Consider the following 20,755-nt stretch of genomic DNA (forward strand, 5'->3'; position numbering starts at 1 on the left):
TAGTTCTTAAATGGTTGAAGCAAAGGTCAAATTTTATTCGTCAACAGTTATCAAATTATTATTTGGAATTGAATGGACACCATTAGTTACCCTTAAATCAATGTACATACTTTTAGAGTTCAGTCAACAATTTATGCTCTGTAAGGTCTGTTAGTATGATTTGGATAAGTCCACTGGGAAAAGGATTTTGGATAATGTTTTCAGAGTTCATAGTCAGCAAGTTTTTCCAAGTTCTCTGGTCATGCAGTTGCTAATAGTTGGCATTTGTAGTTTTCTTTTCTACATGATTTAATCTTTATATAACCTTCAAGTGTGTATTTCTTCTTAGTTCTGAGATTCCACAAAAAATCATATTATACCTTTAACTTGAAATCTCAGAATATTTTCCTTAGAGATGCTCTACTCTGTCTCAAGATAAAGAATTCTGTGTTAAACATTTGGCTGTTTATATTTATTTGATTTAGAAGAGTGACAATAAAAATTCCATTACTCTCATGTCCAAAAGCTATCATTAAAGTTTACAAAATTCTATTTGTATGATTTCATCTCAGTATATATCTATTTTTGATATTATTAGTGACAGTAAGACAAAAGCAATGCATTCTTTTGACATTATTTCTGGAGATTGGGAATAGTAACTTTATTTTTGCTTTTATGTGTTAAGAACAGAACATTATTGTAGGTCCTTATCATTGTATTCGAAGAGGTGCTAAATATATTAAATATATCTATAGTATAGTAAATATGATATATGGTATTAAACATGTATTTCCATTTGTATTTAATATTAAAATATTCTAGTATTCTTCACATCAAGTTAATATAGTTTATTGATTTTAGATTTAATATAATGTAAACTTATGCAGTAAGAATCATCATATTTAGAAATAAATAATATTATCAACAAATAACCATGTATATGTATGTATGTAGGTTTTAAATAGGTCTAAACCATAATCCCCTTACATACCGATTTTAATGAGCTATTTGTCCTATTGTAGTAAGAGTTATTCACCTGATTTGATCACAGGTCAGAGCTTTTCTAAATTATTTAGGAAAAAAAATATTATGGAGATTAGACTTCATATAATGATAAGATGTGGAAATGCATCCATGGAAGACCTCTGACTGAGAGGATGGGCCTGAAGTTTCTAAGGAAACCATATTTGAATTTAAGAAGGGAAGGCTGAATGTGAATTGAGAAGAGCAAGGAGGAATAAGGACCATTGTCTGTCCTTCTCTTCTTCCAATTTAATATCTCTTGTAGATTGATGTGATTTACAGACCCTGGTATGTTTTACCATGGACAGAGATAAAGATCAGTGCTTTGAGAAACTAAGGAATAAGACTGCAGTAAGCTGTTGGCCATCAGTAAACCTCCTGGCCAGCAGACCAGAGTTTTGCATGTTATGGTTAGAATTTAATTCTTGCCTCCCAAGACTCATGCACATTTCCTATGTGACCAACATTCCCCAACCTTCAGAACCAGGAATTTTGGGGCATGTAATTCCAGCATACTTAAGTTGACACAGTTCAATTCCTCCACAGTAATTGAAGGGCCATTTCTGTACTTGCTATTTGACTGGAACAATGAATCTTGTCATTTTCCACAAGCAGGATCATAATTTATGATCCTCACCTGTTTTGGGACTGGAATTTCATGGAACTTCTAGTGAGCAAAATACAATCTGCTTCTGTAACAGAAATGGACACAGATTAATATTCAAAACCAATTTTCTTAAATTCATCACTACTTAAACCCAAATATGGGCTTAAATTCTCTACCTTGTTTTCAGAAGAAATGAACTATTTATAACTGAGTTCCTAGCAGAATGTGTGCAATTTACAGTATGTGGAAATCTCTGACAGTTATATGTCAAAAAAAATAGTAAAACCAATGAAAAGATGATTATTTTAAGATACGGTAACCAGTTCCATAATGTTGTATATATACCAATTACTTTAAATGTCTATTTCATCAATTCAATTTTTTTTTGTCAAAAGCATTAAGGCTAAGAGAGTCTATTAATTTTCTTATAGTCACACAGCAGATGGAAGATGTATGAGTAACTTTACCCCACATGGAACTGACTGTATCCAGCTAATACATAACTTGATTCCATTTGATATGGATCTTTCCCTAACTTATTTGAGAATATATTTCAAGGGAAAAATACTTGAGTGTAAATTAAATCTTCATTAAATGTTAATATGAATAAATTTCAACATCCTCAAGTTTTAATTTTATTCAGAAATTTTGCCTATAAGTTAATATATGTGTATTCATGTGTTCATGCATTCATACAAATGTGTACATAGATGCATTCATATAGCATATATGTGTACAAACAGGTATATGTATCTTTGGAAAGATATTATTTGAAAAAATCTCTAATAAAATAAAATTTGTGAACTTTATTCTTTAATATCTAATTCCACACAAAGCAGAAGACAACAACTTGATATAGAGGTCAAAGCTTCAGAGGGGGTTCTGGGAAGATGGCAGAGGAGAAACTGGAGGCTAAACAAGCTCTCACATAGAAAGCAGTTTTAGTGTTCCAATGAACAGTTCTAGGCCAGAGAACTACACCAAGTATGCCATCACAGTGCAGAGAGTTTGGCCAGAGAGGGAAAATCCAGGCAAGGAGACAGATCTGAGCACTTGCCGGCAGCCACAGCTGCAGCAGCGGTGGCTGTAGCCACCATACCTACAACAGAGAGAGTCCAGGACAAAGGTGCCAGAAGCAGCGGGAAAGCAGATTCTATTCAACCAGCAAGAACTGACAAGGAGCACACATCTTCATCCTGCAGTTCACAGACCAGAGACGACCCAGGAACCAACACTCTGGTGGCATGAGTAGAAGCCTGACATCTTCATTCCTTCTCAGGGAGCAGAGGAGGGAAGGCCACCCTTCCCCCACCCCACTACCGGATATCTCCATCTTTGATACTGACAAAGGCTGAGCTGCTAGCTCCAACTCAGGCCTCGGGAGAAAACAAAAGAGTCATTTAGCAGGTCACAGGAACCTGTCCAGATCTGCCAGGTTCAGCTCCACCCAGGAAAAAGTCACCCAGCCCAGGCAGAGCAAGCTCCGCCCGAGAAGAGTGGTTTTCTTCACTGGGTAAAGAGAGCCAGAGGCTGCTCCTCCTTACAGCAGCCTTGACAATCAATTGAAATTCAGTAAACATAAACCCTGAGAAAGGCTCCAGGCTAGGCTCAGTGAGTGTTTCAGAAGCTAGCCCCTCAGGGAAAAGCTGCTGTTTGCTGAAAGGACTCAACTCTACCCAGAACCTAGCCTCATCACTGCATCTCCAAACTAGAGGATACTCAAAGCAAAACTCCTCCCCCCCGCCCAGGAGGATCACAAAATCCTGGGTAAAGCAGAGCTTTTTTCTGCCTGCTCAAACAAACTGACTTAAGTAACCAATCAAACCTCAGGAAAGCTAAACACCATAAGCAGACCAGAGACTCCACCAAGAGACTGGTTACAGACACTGGGGGGTTCAGGATCTTCCCACCCCCCAAAAAAAGAAATCAAATAACTTTTGTTGTTGTTGTTGTTTTTGTTTTGTATCTTATTTTTAATTTTTTTAATTTTTAATTTTTAATTTTTTAAAATTTGTATTCTATTTTTTTCATTCTTCCTCATATAATTTTTACTTTAGGTGTATATGTGTGTGTGCTTTTATTTTTTTATCTCTACTGACCTTTTGATCCTTTTTTTTCTTTCTTCTTTCTTTCTCACCCTTTTCACTTTTTCTTCTATTTGTTCTTTTTAGCATGACTTAATTGCTGTTCTGCTCATCCTCAGATGTACCCATCGTCAATTATTAGATCTTATCCCCCATGTGTATACACTTAATCCAGAAATTTATTACTCAATTCAAAACCTCTTAGACATAAATTCCTTAATAGCAGTATTACCTCTTTATACCCATATAATATTTTAAACATTTTTATTTTTTTACTTTTTCATGTCTCCTTTCTATCCCTCCCCTCCTCTCATCCCATCCCCATTCTTCTCTGAATGCTACTTCTTCAAACTTGCAATTTTTAAGTGTTCTATTTTCTAATTTTAGATTTTTGTTTTTCCATTTTTTGTCTCTTTTTTTCTTTTTCTTCTTTTTTCCTCTCTCTGCTATCATTCTGTCCAATCCATTTCCTTCCTTGAGATTAAGACGTGGTTAATTTCACTCTCCTCTCACCTTTCCACATTCCTCTAATCCTATTTTTCCCCACATTCTCCCTAAACCTAATAATTTCTGGTTGCCAAATTCTCCTTTGCTATTCTTAGGCCATTAAGACATAGTTTTTTGATGTTGAATAGATTGTATCTCTGGAACTAGATTGTACCTGCAGACTTTTGACTGTGCAACTACGGACTTTGGTTGATGCTTGTCTTAAAATAGCATTCTAGCACAAAACTGGGTTACTCTCATCCTAAATTGACAGAACAAGCCAGAAAAACACAAGAAAAGTGGCAAGTCCTGGGATCTCAACTCCCACTCATAACAATCAGGGAACAGAACAGATAATGAATAATCCAGAGAAGAGTTCCCAAAAAGCTCTACAAACACTACAGGTAAACATGGTAAATGAAGAGTGAAAATCTGCAAAGGTCTCAGTGTGAGCATGATAGGGAGAGAGAGGAGGCAAACCAAGGATCAATATAGGAATCTCATGAGCATGAAGAAGCTACTCAAAGATTGATACAGGAATTGTGTGAGCATATTGAGAACACTCAAAGAGAAATAAAGGAATTGCATGAGCAGGCTGAGATCAGTCAAAGAGAGAGACAGGAATTGCGTGAGCTGACTGAGAACAGACAAATAGAAAGTCAGGAATAGCATGAACCGGCTGAGAACACTCAAAGAGAACTACAGGAATTTTGTGAATGTGAGGAAGCTAATCAAAGATTAATACAGGAATTGAGAGAGCAGGATGAGAACAATCAATAGAGGCATTCATGGAATCCATAAACAGAGAGCTGAAAGAAGTCAGGGAGACCACAAAAGGAATGCTGAATGGAGCCCAACAGAAGGAATGGCAGTCCAAGGAAACCATAACCAATCAACTAAGTGATTGGAGAATAAACACTGAACACCAAATTTAGGAAGTAAAGAAGTTCATAAAATATCTAAAACAAAGCTCCAATAAAGAATTTGAAGCCACCAAAGCTGACCAAGTAGAAGGAAAGGAAATAATAATTTAAAAAAAAAGTAGAAAGTCTTGACAGTAGGTTAGACCATGAATCTCTGGGATTGAAGACAGCCTAGATATTATAGAGAAAGAACATACCACCATCCAAGACAAATCCAAGAAATATGATAGATCTATTCAACATTTGGAAGACACCATCAGAAGGCCTAATCTGAGAATAATGGATGGTTAGAGAAGCACCTAGAGACAGAAGTTAATGGTATAGGAAATTTATTTAACAAGATCCTAGCAGAGAACTTCCCAAACATGCAAAAAGATAGGCCTATTCAGATACAAAAGCTATGAACCCTAAGATATGTATTCAAATGTTTTTTTTTTCTTTCATGAGATTGTTTCTAACACATTTATAAGATTATTTCTTTGTTGCTTTGTATGTCCCTCCCCCACAGTATAACCCCTGCTTTCACTGTATTTGATGTCAGTATAATTTGTGGAGGGGAAGGGGAAGAACAAGTCGTTTAAATAGGGATACAGGTGGACTCATTGCAACAATGAGAAGTACAAGTCGTTATGTCAAAAACTAACTTTACAACTTTAGTGGGGGGGCGGGGAGGATCGGGTGGGGAGGAGGATGGGAAGGGATAGGAAAGGGAAACAAAGGAGGAGGAGGCTACAATGCTTGATAAGAAATGTACTCATTATCTTGCCCATGTAATTGTAACCCCTCTGTACAGTATTTTCACAATAAAAAAAATAAATTTTTTTTAAAAAAAGTTGATGTTAGGGAAATGAACCCTAAGATATGTATAAATAAAAAAAAAAAGAAAAGAAAAAGAACTCCAAATAGACCAGACCAGAAGAGAACATCCCACTGTCACATTATTCCACACAGAATCAATTCAGAGCAAGGAAAGGATCATTAGAGCTGTCAAGGAGAAAAGATCAATCACCTATAAAGGAAAACCAATTAGCATCACCTCAGATTTCTCAGCAGAGACAATTAAAGCAAGAAGAGCCTGGAATGATGTATGCCATGCCCTAAAGACAAACAACTATCAACCAAAAATACTGTACCCAGCTAAACTCTCCTTCATAACCGAAGGTCAAATACAAACTTTCCACAGCAAAGAAAAATTGAAACAATATATCTCCACCAAACCAGCCCTACAAAAGATACTTAAAGATGTCCTACACATAGAAAACCAACAAGACCACAAAAAAAGCCAAGAAACTGCATCCAAACTGAGAATCCAAGAACCATAGGAAGAACTCAGGTGCTGTAGCCCCCAAGAAGGTGGGTAAAATGGCAGGAACTCCCAAATAACTCTCATTCCTATCTCTTAACATTAACGGGCTTAACTCTCCAATTAAGTGACATAGACTGTCCAGTTGGATTAAAAAACAAGATCCTTCTATCTGCTGCTTTCAGGAGTCACATATTGCCCATAAAAACAAACACATTTTGAATGTGAAATGCTGGAACAAATTCTACCAAGCAAATGACCCCCATAAAGAGGTAAGAGTTGCAATCCTAATATCAGATAAAATAGACTTCCAATTAAAGTTAGTTAGAAGAGCTAAAGAAGGCCGTGACATACTAATTAAGGGATCTCTCCTTCAGGAGGATATTACAATTCTAAATCTCTATTTGCCAAACAACGAATCACCCAAACTTATCCAAGAAACACTACCGTCTCTCAAATCCCACGTAGATCCAAAGACATTAATTGTTGGGGACTTTAACACACCACTTCCCCACTAGATAGATCAACTCAACAAAAACTCAACAGAGAAACCGCAGACCTAAACAACTGCATAGATCAACTAGATTTAACAGACATCTGCTGAATATTTCACCCAGCAACATCAGAATACACATTCTTCTCAGCACCACATGGAACATTTTCAAAAATAGACCACATTTTAGGTCACAAAGCAAACTTGTCCAAATTCAGAAACATTGAAGTTATGCCTTGCATTCTCTCAGACCACACAGGAATATAATTACAACTCAACACCAAAAGCCACCAAAAAAAGTCTTGTAACACATGGAGGCTGAACAACACACTGTTGAACCACCAGTGGGTCATGGAAGAGATTAGAAATGAATTTCAAGTTTTCATGATATTCAACAAAAATGAACACACAAACTACCAGCTCCTCTGGGACACAGCAAAGGCAGTACTCAGAGGCAAGTTTGTAGTTCTGAGTTCCTACATCAACAAATTGGAGAGATCTGAAACCAACAATTTAATGAGACATCTGAACCTCCTTGAAAAAGAGCAGCAAGATAAACCCCATTCCAGTAGACGGAAAGAAATAATCAAAATTAAATCAGAATTAAATGAATTAGAATGCAAAACAACCATAGAAATAATCAACAAAACAAAGAGTTGGTTCTTCGAAAAAATTAACAAAATAGACAGACCCTTAGCAAATCTTATCAGAAAAAGAAGAGAACACACCCAAATAAATAAACTCAGAGATGAGAATGGAAACATCACCACAGAAACAACCAAGATTCAGAACATTATAAGGGAATAGTTCTCAAACCTTTATGCTAATAAGTTTGTGAAATTGACAGAAATGGACCTTTTCCTAGCAAATATCGACATGCCGAAACTAAACCAATAGGAATTAATCCATCTTAACAGGCCCATATCAAGCATTGAAATAGAAACAGCAATAGGAGACCTCCCATCTAAGAAAAGCCCAGGACCAGATGGTTTTACAGTGGAATTCTACAAGGTCTTCAAAGCAGAGCTCACACCAATACTTCTTCAACTCTTCAATGAAATTGAAAGAGAAAGCTCACTACCAAACTCATTCTACGAAGCCATAATAACCCTCATCCCAAAACCAGTCAGGGACTCATCAAAGAAAGAACCATAGACCCATTTCTTTGATGAACATTGATGCAAAACTTCTCAACAAAATTTTGCTCACTCGACTTTAACAATTCATCCAAAAACTCATCCACCATGATCAAACAGTATTCATTTCAGGGATGCAAAGCTGGTTCAATATACACAAATCAATTAACATAATTAACATAATTCATCACATCAACAGGAGAATAAAAACCAATAAGAACCACATGGTTATCTCAATAGATGCAGAAAAAGCATTTGACAAGATCCAACACCCCTTTATGATGAAGGCTCTGGAAAAATTAGGAATCCATGGAACATTCCTCAATACAATAAAGGTTGTATATGACAAACCTACAGCCAGCATTATACTAAATGGTGAAAAACTAAAGCCATTTCTTCTTAACTCAGGAAAGAGACAAGGGTGTCCACTCTCTCCACTGCTCTTCATTCTAGTATTAGAATGCCTAGCTACAGCAATAAGACGATATGCAAACATAAAAGGGATCCAAATAGGGGAAGAAGAAGTAAAACTTTCCCTCTTTGCAGATGACATGATTTTGTATTTAAAGAATCCCATGGACTCCGCTCCCAAATTATTCAAGCTGATTCAAAACTTTGGCAAAGTAGTAGGGTATAAAATTAACACTGAAAAATCAATGGCTTTTCTGTATGCCGACAATGAGAAAAATGTGGCTGAAATCAGGAAAGCAACTCCATTTGTAATAGCCCCCCCCAAAAAAATACCTAGGAATTAATTTAACCAAAGAAGTGAAGGACCCTTATGATGAAAACTTTAAAAACCTGAAAAAGGAAATCAAAACAGAATGTAGAAAGTGGCAAAACCTCCCATGCTCCTGGATTGGAAAGATCAACATTGTGAAAATGGCAATACTTCGCAAGGCTATCTACAAATTCAATGCGATACCTGCCAATACTCCAACTTCATTCTTCAAGAAAATAGAAGAGGCAATACAAAAATTCATATGGAACAATAAAAGACCACGAATAGCAAAAACGATCCTTAACAAAAAGAACAGTGCTGGAGGAATATCAATAATAAATTTCAAACTCTACTACAAAGCCATAGTAATCAACACAGCTTGGTACTGGCACAAGAACAGACCTTAGGACCAATGGAATAGAATTGAAAACCCAGAAATGAACCCACAGACCTATAGTCATCTAATCTTCAATAAGGGAGCTAAAAAAATAGAATGGAAGAAATATAGCCTCTTCAGTAAATGGTGCTGGTAAAATTGGTTAACTACTTGTAGAAAATTAAAGCTAGATCCTTATATATCACCCTGCACCAGAATCAACTCCAAATGGATCAAAGACCTTGGAGTCAAAGCAGACACTCTGAAAACATTACAGGATGGAATAGGAGAAACCCTAGGTCTCCTTGGCACAGGCCCAAATTTTCTTAATAGAGACCCACAAACACAACAAATCAGAGAAAGGTTGCACAAATGGGATTGCATGAAATTGCAGAGCTTCTGCATGGCAAAGGACATAGCTAGCAAGATCAATAGAAAGCCCATGGACTGGGAGATGATCTTCACTAGCCATACAACAGACAAGGGTCTCATATCTAAAATATACCTGGAACTCAAAAATTAAATCCCCCCAAAACAAATCTTCAAAGAAACAACTGCCCAATAAATAAATGGGCTAAAACCTTAAAGAGAATCTTCTCTGAAGAGGAAAGAAGGATGGCCAATAGACACATGAAGAAATGCTCAACCTCTCTAGCCATAAAAGAAATGCAAATCAAAACAACATTGAGATACCACCTCACCCCAGTTAGAATGGCTATAATCAAGAAATCTAATTACAACAGATGCTGGAGGGGATGTGGACAGAATGGAACCTTACTGCATTGATGATAGGAGTGTAAGCTTGTTTAACCACTTTGGAAAGCAGTATGGAGGTTCCTCAAAAGAATCCACGTAGAGCTCCCCTATGACCAGGAATCCCACTTTTGGACATTTATCCACATTATCACAAACAAGACCATACTAAAGCTACCAGCACAACTATGCTTACTGCTGCATTATTCGTCATAATTAAGATAAGGAAACAACCCAAATGACCCTCAGTAGATGAATGGATCAAGAAAATATGGTATATATACACAATGGAATTCTATGCCTCCATCAGAGAGAATGACATTGCCCCATTTGTTATGAAATGGAAAGACTTGGAAAAAATTATATTAAGTGAAGTAAGCCAGGCCCAAAGAAACATAGGTCCCATGGTTTCCCTTATTTGCAATAACTCGTATATGTCTGAGTCAAGCAGAAAAGGTCAGATAAGTTGATGTTAGGGGAATGAACCCTAAGATAAGTATTCAAATCTTTTTTTTTCTTTCATGCAATTGTCTTAACATATTTTTAAGATGATTTCTATGTTGCTTTGTATGTCCCTCCCCCATGGCATAACCCTGTTTTCACTGTATTTTATGTTGGTATAATTTGTGGAGGGGAAGGGCAAAAACAAATCGTTTAACTAGGGATACAGGCGGACCCATTGCCACCATGAGATGTACAAGTCGTATGTCAAAGAACGAACTTTACACCTTTGGTGGGGGAGGGGGGGAGGATTGTGAGGGAGGGAAGTGGGGACATATGGGAAGGATTGGGAAGGGGAAACAAAGAGGAGGCAACAATGCTTGTTAAGAAATGTACTCATTACCTTGCCCATGTAATTGTAATTCCTCTGTATGGTATTGTCACAATAAAAAAAAGAGGTTAAAACTTCAGTTTACACTTTTGAAAAAAAAAACAGATTTCAGTCCCTAACTATGTCTTGCTTTAATAATTCATTAACTCTCTAGATTTTTAACAATGGGTATTTTCAACAGTTTCTTATGATAAAAAAAATTTCCTAATATTTTACTTTTAAAGGTGCTATAAGGCAAATTAATTTTTTTTATAAAAGCAAGAAAAGGAGAGAAAATATTTAGATTACCTTTGAATAATACTAAATTGTATTTGAATATTTCAGATACATCAATATCTATATCCAAGTACTAAACCTGATTAGAAACTTTCCATTTATTAGAAAATATGTTAAAAGAACACTTGATAGCATTAATTGTATAGTGTTCTATAGTACCTTGAGGACTGGTAACGTTAATCAAAACCAATGTTAAAAAGCACAGGTAGCAAAAGGTAGGCTTGTCTGAAAAAATTCAGACATTTCTCTAGAAAAAAAAAGTCTGAAAAATTTAGATATTTCTCTAAAGCCTCCTTTATCCTCTACTTCCTCATATATGAGTGGAGATATCATTGGTATCTCTGAGTAAGGACCACTATTATGATAAAGGCATATCTTAGAATTAAGTATGCAAAATAATGCTGTCCATAATAAATGTTTAGGCTGTATATCTTTCTACTAGATGTAAATCAATGTCATAGTACTGTATGGCATAAACATAAGAACTTAGCCCCTTGTGTAAAATTGAGAGCCAGAAGAATGTCACTTGAAATCACCTAAGTACTGTGACTATTACAAAACTTCCCTAAAGGAAGCATATTCAAGCAGACTCCACAAAACATTTTATACCTTTTTATATTCACTGCAATATTCAGTGAAGAAAGCCTGTGCTATCTAAATGCAATGGATTCTAATCAACAGGTCACATTAGTGCAAATGTGATGATGGGATTTTTGGTACGTTGTGGGAATAAATGTAACAGGCTACTCTAGTCCACATGCCGTTTCAAAAAGAAATTGTTCTGAGCTCCTTTCAACAGTAGAAGAAAATGAGAGTGGTCAGCTTTTGCTTAAATCCTGGTCTTCAGCCAACCTGTTATAATCCTTTTGACCAAGTTTGAAAATTTCAAACAATGTAAAAGAAAATATGTATATAGACTCTTTTTTGTTTTATTTTTTTTTGTCATCGTGGGGCTTGAACTCTGGGCATGGGTGCTGCTGTCCTTGTGCTCTTCAGCTCAAGGCGAGCACTCTACCCCTTGAGCCACAGCACCAGATCCAGTTTTCTAGTAGTTTATTGGAGTTAAGAATCTCACAGACTTTCCTGCCAGGGATGGCTTTGAACCATGATGCTCAGATCTCAGCCTCCTGAGTAGCCAAAAAGTAGCCGGTGAGCCACCAACGCCTGGCTCGAAACAATATTTTTATATTGGAGGGGGGAAACATAATTCAAGCAATGAAATGAGTATTTAAGTAAATGATTTGGTCTTGTAGAGTCTTAATTTAGTTTTTTATATCATTCAAAACATTTTAAAATTTATTTTGAATTATAAGGATAATAGTAATGCAATTAAGTCAATATGAATACGCTTACAGACTTAACTACCTATGAAATGACAGTAACTTTAGTTCTATTAGTAATATTTAAGTTTCTGAAATTAAGTTAGGAAACAATGAAGATTCTTTTATGCCATGATTTCCAAATAACAAAGGTAAAAATATCTTCCAAAACGGACAAAACATCTTACTGACTAAAGGAAGACATTAAAAAGGCAGACACTAAAAAAAAGTGTCATCACACCTACCTATAATCCCAGAAATTGGGATGATCTGTAGTCCTTGGCTAGACTGGGTTAAAGTTCAAGACCCTGTCCCAAAACAATCCCACATCAAATATTCAACAAGAGATGGACAATGTGATCATTATAAATGGACTGTATGTTAGTTTTAGTAGACAGATCTCTTTGAAGAAGAGATTTCTAATAATCTTTAGTGAATGATGAAATATTAGGAATACATGATTTTGAATGGTCAGATCAAAGCTGTAACAGCACATTGCAAAGACAAAAACGAAAACATTATTGTCAAATAAGTATGATACAAATTAAATAGAGGGAAAGATAAAATGAGTGACAGGAAGAATCTCATGGATTACTGGTTTGGCATGAAGATTCAAGTATTCAGCTAGCTTGCCAAATAAATTGGCTAGAGGGGGGGAAAAAGTCAACAGATTAACTACAGGAATTAAGCCTATTAATGGATTTTCATGCAGAAATGTATCTACTCATAATAGAAAAGGTTCCCTTTGCTTTCCCAGCTGCTGATATGATGTTCAACTATTTCTATAGGAACTACTGATGAGCTAAAAACTTTTTTTTCTTCTTTTAAAATGAATTCTCACTGACCTGAGGCAATGCAGTTCTATGCCCATTCATTTAGGGTCAAATTATATTTGAACCAGTACAAATTGTTGGATTAATCTTGAACTTGAATGCATGTAAATACAAATGTTCTTGTTCACAATCTTTTCTCCTATCTTCCTCTTCTTTGTTTAGAGTAAATTTTCATCGTTCTATCCATAATTTAAGAATAGGCAAGGAGGTAATTGAAATTGGAGGTAAAATTATCTTCTTTTTGTAGAAAGCATATAATAATCGGAAGTTAGTTAAAAACACCTCGAATTCTGTTTTAATTTTCATGCATGGAGCAGTTGTTTTGACAGATGGATGGACTTTATTTTTGTAACCATCCAGGAAAAGTCTGTGTAACACAGTTTAATCATCACTAGATATCTGCAATGTTTGTTTTTGAATCAGTGTGCATTTGGCTCTTGTGTATCTATATTTTCTTCTGGTGATAGATACTCCCTTAAATTTATTTCTTCAGGCTAATATTTTCATGAATACTTCCACTACTCACTAGACTTAGACTAGAAACCCTTAAAAAGGAAGTATAGCAGGTTTGTCAATAAGGAAGATGATCAATACTTCTCAGGTGTGGCCTTAGATTTTACTGGATTATAATTGCTTTTACCTTTACTTCTAAACTAATAACACCACAGTCTTGTTGATGTGGAATAAATTTCAGTAAAATGAGAGGTAAGTTTGCCTGGCTTCCAGAAGCAGACTTGTTGTTAAGCTCATCTTATGTATACCAACGTATATTCCAGAAAGAAATGAGGCTTGAATAATGAATTCATTTCAAACTGATTACACTGTCTTCATTACATTGTAAATCCACTAGAGCTGAGCAAAGCAGAGCAGTAGTTTAATGCCAAAAAGTACATTACATTCTGAGTTTTAAGAAACGTCATGGTTCAAGCAAAGGTCAGAAACACTCTTCTTCTGTCTCCCCAGAGCAGAAATGTGTGAAGTGTGTTTCCTTTTGCTGCCACGTTTCCTTCTTTTTTAGAGGAAGGTCCAAGCTGCTTCCAAATGAAATGAATATCCTGTTTGGGAACACTCAAAAAACCTTGGCAGCCATAAACCAGAAAGTAAAGGCAGATGAATGAAAGGATTGATACTCTTTTGTGTAGGCTTTCTGTTAAGAACAAATCCTTAATAACATGTCTCTTTCAAGTTTTGGGTCCTTCTCTGTCCAGTCCATTCAATTCCCTTTCCTCTTCCATTGTGGCAGAGAATTCTTCTCTCAGCTATTTTTAACCCATTTTGAAAGTATTTCCTTCCATACTTTTGTTCCCTTTCAACATCTTTTCACCCTGGAAGCCCACAGAATTGCTCCCCACTTTATTTTCATCAGCGTTCACTTTCAAAATAATATTGAGGTAGCCCAGGGGCATGGCAGCTAAACAACTTGCTGCCAACTCGGAAAGGAGATCATTCCAGGCCTTAGGCCAATAGGGTGGGCCTAGTTGCTTTGTAACACAGATAGACTCTCTTGTTATCAGCATTCTCAGTGGAGCCCTTTGCCAGGTTTCACAGCTATAGTCTGGTGATTGATTTTGTTCCAAAGGCTCTGGAGAAGAATAGTTGTCATAGTATAGTGGTTCTTTTTATAACTGTTAATAGAGAACAAATTGGAAGTTTGATGTTCAGTGTGGTCCAATTTTGTGGCTCTCAAAAGCTTGGAGAGTTTCTGTGCATTAATTATAATCTGCTAAGTTTCCTTGAAAGGACAGACTTAGTCACTGATAAATTGCTAATTAGCTATCTAATCTATTAGAACTGAAAGGCTCATAATATCTATAACGTTTTCAGAGGTGGCATGAGCATTCCATTGTTTTGAAGTTCTTATACATATATATTATTTTCTTTTATTATTATGCAGAACCGTGTTCTGTTATTAAATTTTTTAGGAGGCACTCAGGTGTCACCGATAGAGCTAGAGAAATTGGAATGGTGTATAAAATGGCATGCACATCATGACATGCATGGTAGCAAGCTAAAGTCCTATTCTTTTCTAAAATGAACAAGACATCCATCTGGGTCTGCCACTTTTATATTTATTAGAATATCCGTTTGCTTACCAAGATACACACAGCCAATATCATGGTTTTGACATACGGTGCTGGAACTTGCTATTTATCATCTTGTACACTTCAATATGGAGCCCACAATGAGAGATGATTGTCTTTATGTGAAAACAAAATGTGTGACCACCTACATGTTTCAAAGTAAAATATTCCTGAAAAATGGCTTCTTTACACGTGATTGAATTTCGAAAAGAGTACAAATGTATCCTTCGGGTTAGATTCATGAATGCCTCATTTATAAATGAGTTTATCAGATGTTTCCCGTCCTTCCGCAAGTTCCTTCCTCTGCCCAAACATTCATGCCCTATCCTCCAGGGGAAGGAGGAGGAATGTAAGAGAATGAAGAGTTCCTAAGAGTAGTGAAAGTTAAGTTTTATTCGTTGCATCATTTTACCTAAACTGTAACCTCTTCGATGTGAGAAATGAAGGGGATATGTACATAATTAGAGCTATGGAATTTTTCATCATATAGAACAACTTGTAGTCATCAGGATTGAGGGCATAATTTTAATTGTTATAATGCTTTAACCGACAAAAGAAACATTTGGGATTTTTTGATAGAACAGTAGAAAAAATATAAATTCTAGTTACCTCTTCCCATATAAATTACTTATGTTAAGAAAGGAGATATCATAAATTGAGATTTTCATATTATACTTTAAGTAGAACTAATTCTTCTTTATATAGTCAAAGGATATGAATCTATTTAGTCTTAGAAAGATAAGTTCTGCTGAAAAGCAGTTCCTTGAATTTAAATGTCAATTATTCTGCATAAGTTTGGTTGTCTGGTTTTTATTTTATGGGCCAGTGGAGTTACGAACAAAATCATCAGCTGCAAAGACAGAATACAAAACTCATGTGGAAATGTACTCAAATGATTATAACACTTCAGTTATAAACTCCAACTGACTACATAGGTGCAAATACACTCTGACTAGACACCTGAGAAGTCAAAGGTCATAGAGAATACTTTACAGACTTAGAACAGTCACAAACTTCCTGACTGACCCAGTTCTCTGATAAGGTTTGTCTGTCTCATTTATGTTCCAGTCTTCTCTGCATGTTTACCTTTATTTACAGTTACAGATTTGCTTCTTTATCAAATATTTACAGGCAAACAAAAATAAAACTTAAGGAAGTCTAATAGCAAATCAAGAGAAAAAAATTCACTTCATGCTATGTAGAATGTGAATACCTATTTGAAAATTGAACAAATAACTAATAATGTTTGGTTTTCCTGTTAACTGTCATTTTTGTTTCTTTCCTAAAACTCATCACTAATTTTTGTAGGGAAACTTTTTATCATTATCTTGTTTAGGTAATTTATTGTGTAAAAACTTTGCTTCTCTCCTCATGTCTAGAAAAATCATCTTATTGATTATCTGGAAATTTTATTCAACTCGTGTACAAATAGTTTTAGTGAAGAGTAATGGAACATCATATCATTCAATATCATTTTGTTACATCCCCAAGAATAAGGAAAATGTGTGTGTGTGTGTGTGTGTGTGTGTGTGTGTGTGTGTGTGTGGACTTTTTCTTCCTTGACTTTGATGTATTATCCTCAAATGTCAGCCTTCCTAAGAAGCTAGGAATACAGGCATGAGCAACAGCACTTGGTAAAAGTTTATATTTTTAATACATGCAATAATAGGTGTAAAACAATGCAATGGTAAATAAGACCTGAAATAGTTGAGAAAGGGATGAATGATCCAAGACACCCAGCACCTTAGACAGTACCTCAGTCAGGCCAACTGCTAGAGCTCACTGCTTGTCTTTTATTTTGCAGAAAGAATGTGCTAACTTCATCAAGGTCCTGAAGGCTTATAATCAGACTCATTTGTACGCCTGTGGAACTGGAGCTTTCCATCCAGTTTGCACCTATATTGAAGTTGGACATCATCCTGAGGTAAAGCTGCCTTTCAAAAATGCTATTTATTCATGACCTTTCCTATTCATAGGCTTCATTACTAACTTTTTCAGCTCATTTAGGGCCTATTTGCTATTCATTGGGACCTATTTCAAATTCAGATGCTGTTTTTAATTTTAATCTGTGAATACAAAAAGAATAAGGCCATCACTCAACAACAACTGTGGAACAGGAGGAAGGCAGAAGAAAACATTTGTTTTCACCCAGCATTACAGAGTCCAATCCATTCTGCAAAAGCAGCAGATGTCAGCAGGCTGAGCTTGTACTGTTTTCTCGTTCATTTATATACTGCCAGCTTGTCCTCCATTTCCACACTCAGCTAGAAGTGCCTACTACCTAGTGTTTTCTTCTAACTAAGAATTAAGAAAAGATGCCATCCATGAGCATAATGATTTGATCTGATTTTACATTTGACCTCCCAATTATTAACATTGGAATTCTGTTTCAGCTAAGCTTTGCTTTGATTCTTGATTATTATCTTGACACACAAAACAAAGAGAAAGTGTTTCTTTTATTTAACTACTACTGCTAAAAGATGTTTTGAGAGAAAAAATTTAGTAAAGGGATTCTAGTTAGGTAAATTTTAACATTAAAAATTTTTAAAAATTGCTAATGTTGAAAGCAGAGAGTTGGGCTTATCAATTACCTTTAATTATAAATCTTTTTATAACTTTTGGCACTAAGTCATGAGAAGAACCAAAATATTCATGTGGTGAGAAAGTCATTTGTCACAGAATTTTCTTCCAAGTTGGAATTCAGAAATGTTCGAGAAACAAAAGGATTTGTTCACAAAATATTTCTGGGAATCCTAAAGATAAGATCTAATTTACATGCTAGCCACTTCACTACAAATCCTAGAATTTAAACTTTCTTAAAATACCTAAAAGTCTAATATGCCTCTATTCTTTTTATTCAAAAGATGTAGTATCTTAGTAGAGCAAGTCACATTTCCTAGGTTAAACACAATTCCATTTATCTCCCCATGAGTCTGGAAAGATAAAATACTTTCTGAGACCTTAACAATTTTGGCTATAACCCTTGGCCATCCACTTCTCATGCGTGCTTTGTTCCTTGCTTCCACACAAGCACATTACCTATCCCTGATGCTGCATTCAATAGTTACTAATGAAAAGTGATTTTTAGGAAAGGAAACCCAAATATTTGTTTTCATGTTTATACACAGATTTTAGCACCTCTGATCAAACCATTTCTTCATTGCTACCTCCCCAGATATTTTCTTCAGTAGTCAATCAGATATTCTAAAACACAGACACAATATGATTGTTTCATTTTCTAAATTGCAGAAATAGTTCTGCAGAACTCTGTCCACATTAGATTGTGCACTTTGGACCTGTCAGGAATCATGCCATCTATGGTTGGTAATGAAGTCTGCTAATTGCAGATGCGTAGAGAAAACATAGGCTCTGGTGTCATATGAGGGTTCAAACCTTAGAGATCCTTTTCTGCAACTAGCAGCAGAGTACTGGAAAATTTGCACATGCTGTCTAAGACTGTCTCATTATAGATAAAATAAATTCGATATTTGGGGACCTAGGTATCCCTATATACAAGTGAGATGTTGACTTATTACTACCTCCCTTTGCCTCCCATGCCTTGAAGCATTGCATGACTCATAGACCTTTTTGGGATAGCCACTGGAAAATTCTAATCTCATCCTTGCACTCTCCTCTCAGACTGTAGGGTTTTTGTCCAACCTTAGCTCCATATTTACTGCCTGTTCTAAAGTAAATTGTTTCTTTTCCTATACCTATGTTTCTAGTCTGGAAAGTTCTAAGAGTCTATACAGCTGCTATGAGAATTAAAAATGGTCTGATAGGCAGCAGATGCTGATCAAGAGCAATTAATATTAGAAAATAAAAGTATATATTTCAAGTGAAAGTTATTGCTCTTTTGCTTAATAGCAAAGGTTACTTTACTCCTTAAATGTCCCTCATTTCATCTGAAGCTGTAAATTATACTATACAATCTTTCCTTTATGAGGTAATTCTGCACACTTTCATCCCTCCTTTTTAAAATTTGAGGCTTACACAATATTGATGACATTTCAAATAAAATCCCATGTTTCCCCCTAGTTTTATCAGTTTTTCCCATATATTTTCCCAATCCGGTTTTCTATTTAATCAAAGTAACAGCACATTTCCTATTTCTTTCAGCAACTATTCATCTCTACATATAGAAGGGCTGGTAAAAGAATGCTTAGATCCAGGCTTAGTCCACAATGTCTTCCTCTGAAATATTAAATTGACTTTACCATAGAGACTTCTCCAATGAGTGGGAATGATTTGAGGTGAAAGTATTTGACTGAGAATCCGAAACTTAGAGCCTTTAAGAAAGAACTCAATGATTTTTATGTTCATGAAAACTGTAAATTGGGAAGTCCCATTTCAGACTGTTTAGGAGGTCAGAGAGAAGATGATTATGCAATTACCTGGGGAACTTAGAGCAGTCTAGACAGGCAATCTACGAAACTCTGGAAAAGATATTATCAAGATAGCTTGTCTAGACTACATCAAATTTAATTTTCAATGCTTAAACTGCCTTCTGAGACAATCTGCTTTAAATTGATCTATACTAGTACTTAAAATACTACCCTTGGCTTTAACCGATTATGCTGTTTGTGAAGTTGAGTAAAATAGACAGTATGTACTTTATACAGCTAGAAAAAGAATGGCAATAATGGAAATCTTAGAAGAGTATGAAAGAAAAGAGAAATTAAGACAGAAGCTGTTTTGGGGGGGATTTTAGTTAATAACTCTTGGGAAATTCAGATCTACCAACTTATATTTTTACTTGGGTAACTTTTTAGATAGAGAATCCTTTGTCTTAATTGTCATTTAGAAAGTGCATATATACTCTGCAAATTCCTGCCCCAAATTACATGAAATAATAGAATATAATGTTCTTTTCAAAAGATGGTCCAGTCTTTTGCTATTATAAATGATTTTTGTAGGAAAAAATAAGACATTTTGATTTTTGCTTTCTCAAGACTTTCATCAATATTTTAACAATCACCTTTTTCTTAGCAGTGTTCTTCCTTTAAAACACTTCATTGTCTTACATTGAATTTCTAAGATTTTTAAAACTTTAGTGATAGAAAATAACATTATGGATTTATCATTCTAGATGGCAAAATGCCACAAAAGTAAAGACATTATTTTTGAAGTAAATCAGGGCTCCATTCATCATTTTATAGCTTCAGATCTTATAAGAGAAAATTACCACTTGCTTTTAAGTAATGATAAAACAATATGCCAAATATCTCCTAGTCTATTCTTTCATTTATGAAAAATGACTTCTTTTACTTTCTAGCATTTTAATAGCAGCATATAGATTCTTGAATACAGTCTTCCAAAAACCTAGTCTTACTCTATAGTGAATGCCTTTGACCACACACAGTATGTCATTGATTGCTGTATTAAACAGATTTTCTGTTTCCTGTGGTACATTGGGGAATTGGTAGACATATTAATTAACTCCAGTTCTGTAAGATATATGTCAATCAATTCTTGGGTATCTGCCAATAGCTCTTGACACTACAGATATCTGCCAATGAGGTCACATACT

The 20,755-nt window shown here is 35.4% G+C and overlaps 1 protein-coding gene across 1 annotated transcript in view; it reads left to right on the top strand.

Moving 5' to 3' along the window:
* Positions 1–20,755, top strand: part of Sema3a (semaphorin 3A) — a 222,638-nt gene that overhangs the window by 65,307 nt on the left and 136,576 nt on the right. The window contains exon 4 of the mRNA XM_042684788.1: positions 17,030–17,149. Coding sequence (XP_042540722.1) covers positions 17,030–17,149 — 120 coding nt within the window. The remainder of the gene's footprint in view (positions 1–17,029; positions 17,150–20,755) is intronic.

Source organism: Dipodomys spectabilis, unplaced genomic scaffold (assembly GCF_019054845.1).
Source record: "Dipodomys spectabilis isolate Male_0828 unplaced genomic scaffold, ASM1905484v1 ptg000089l, whole genome shotgun sequence".
NCBI lineage: Eukaryota > Metazoa > Chordata > Mammalia > Rodentia > Heteromyidae > Dipodomys > Dipodomys spectabilis.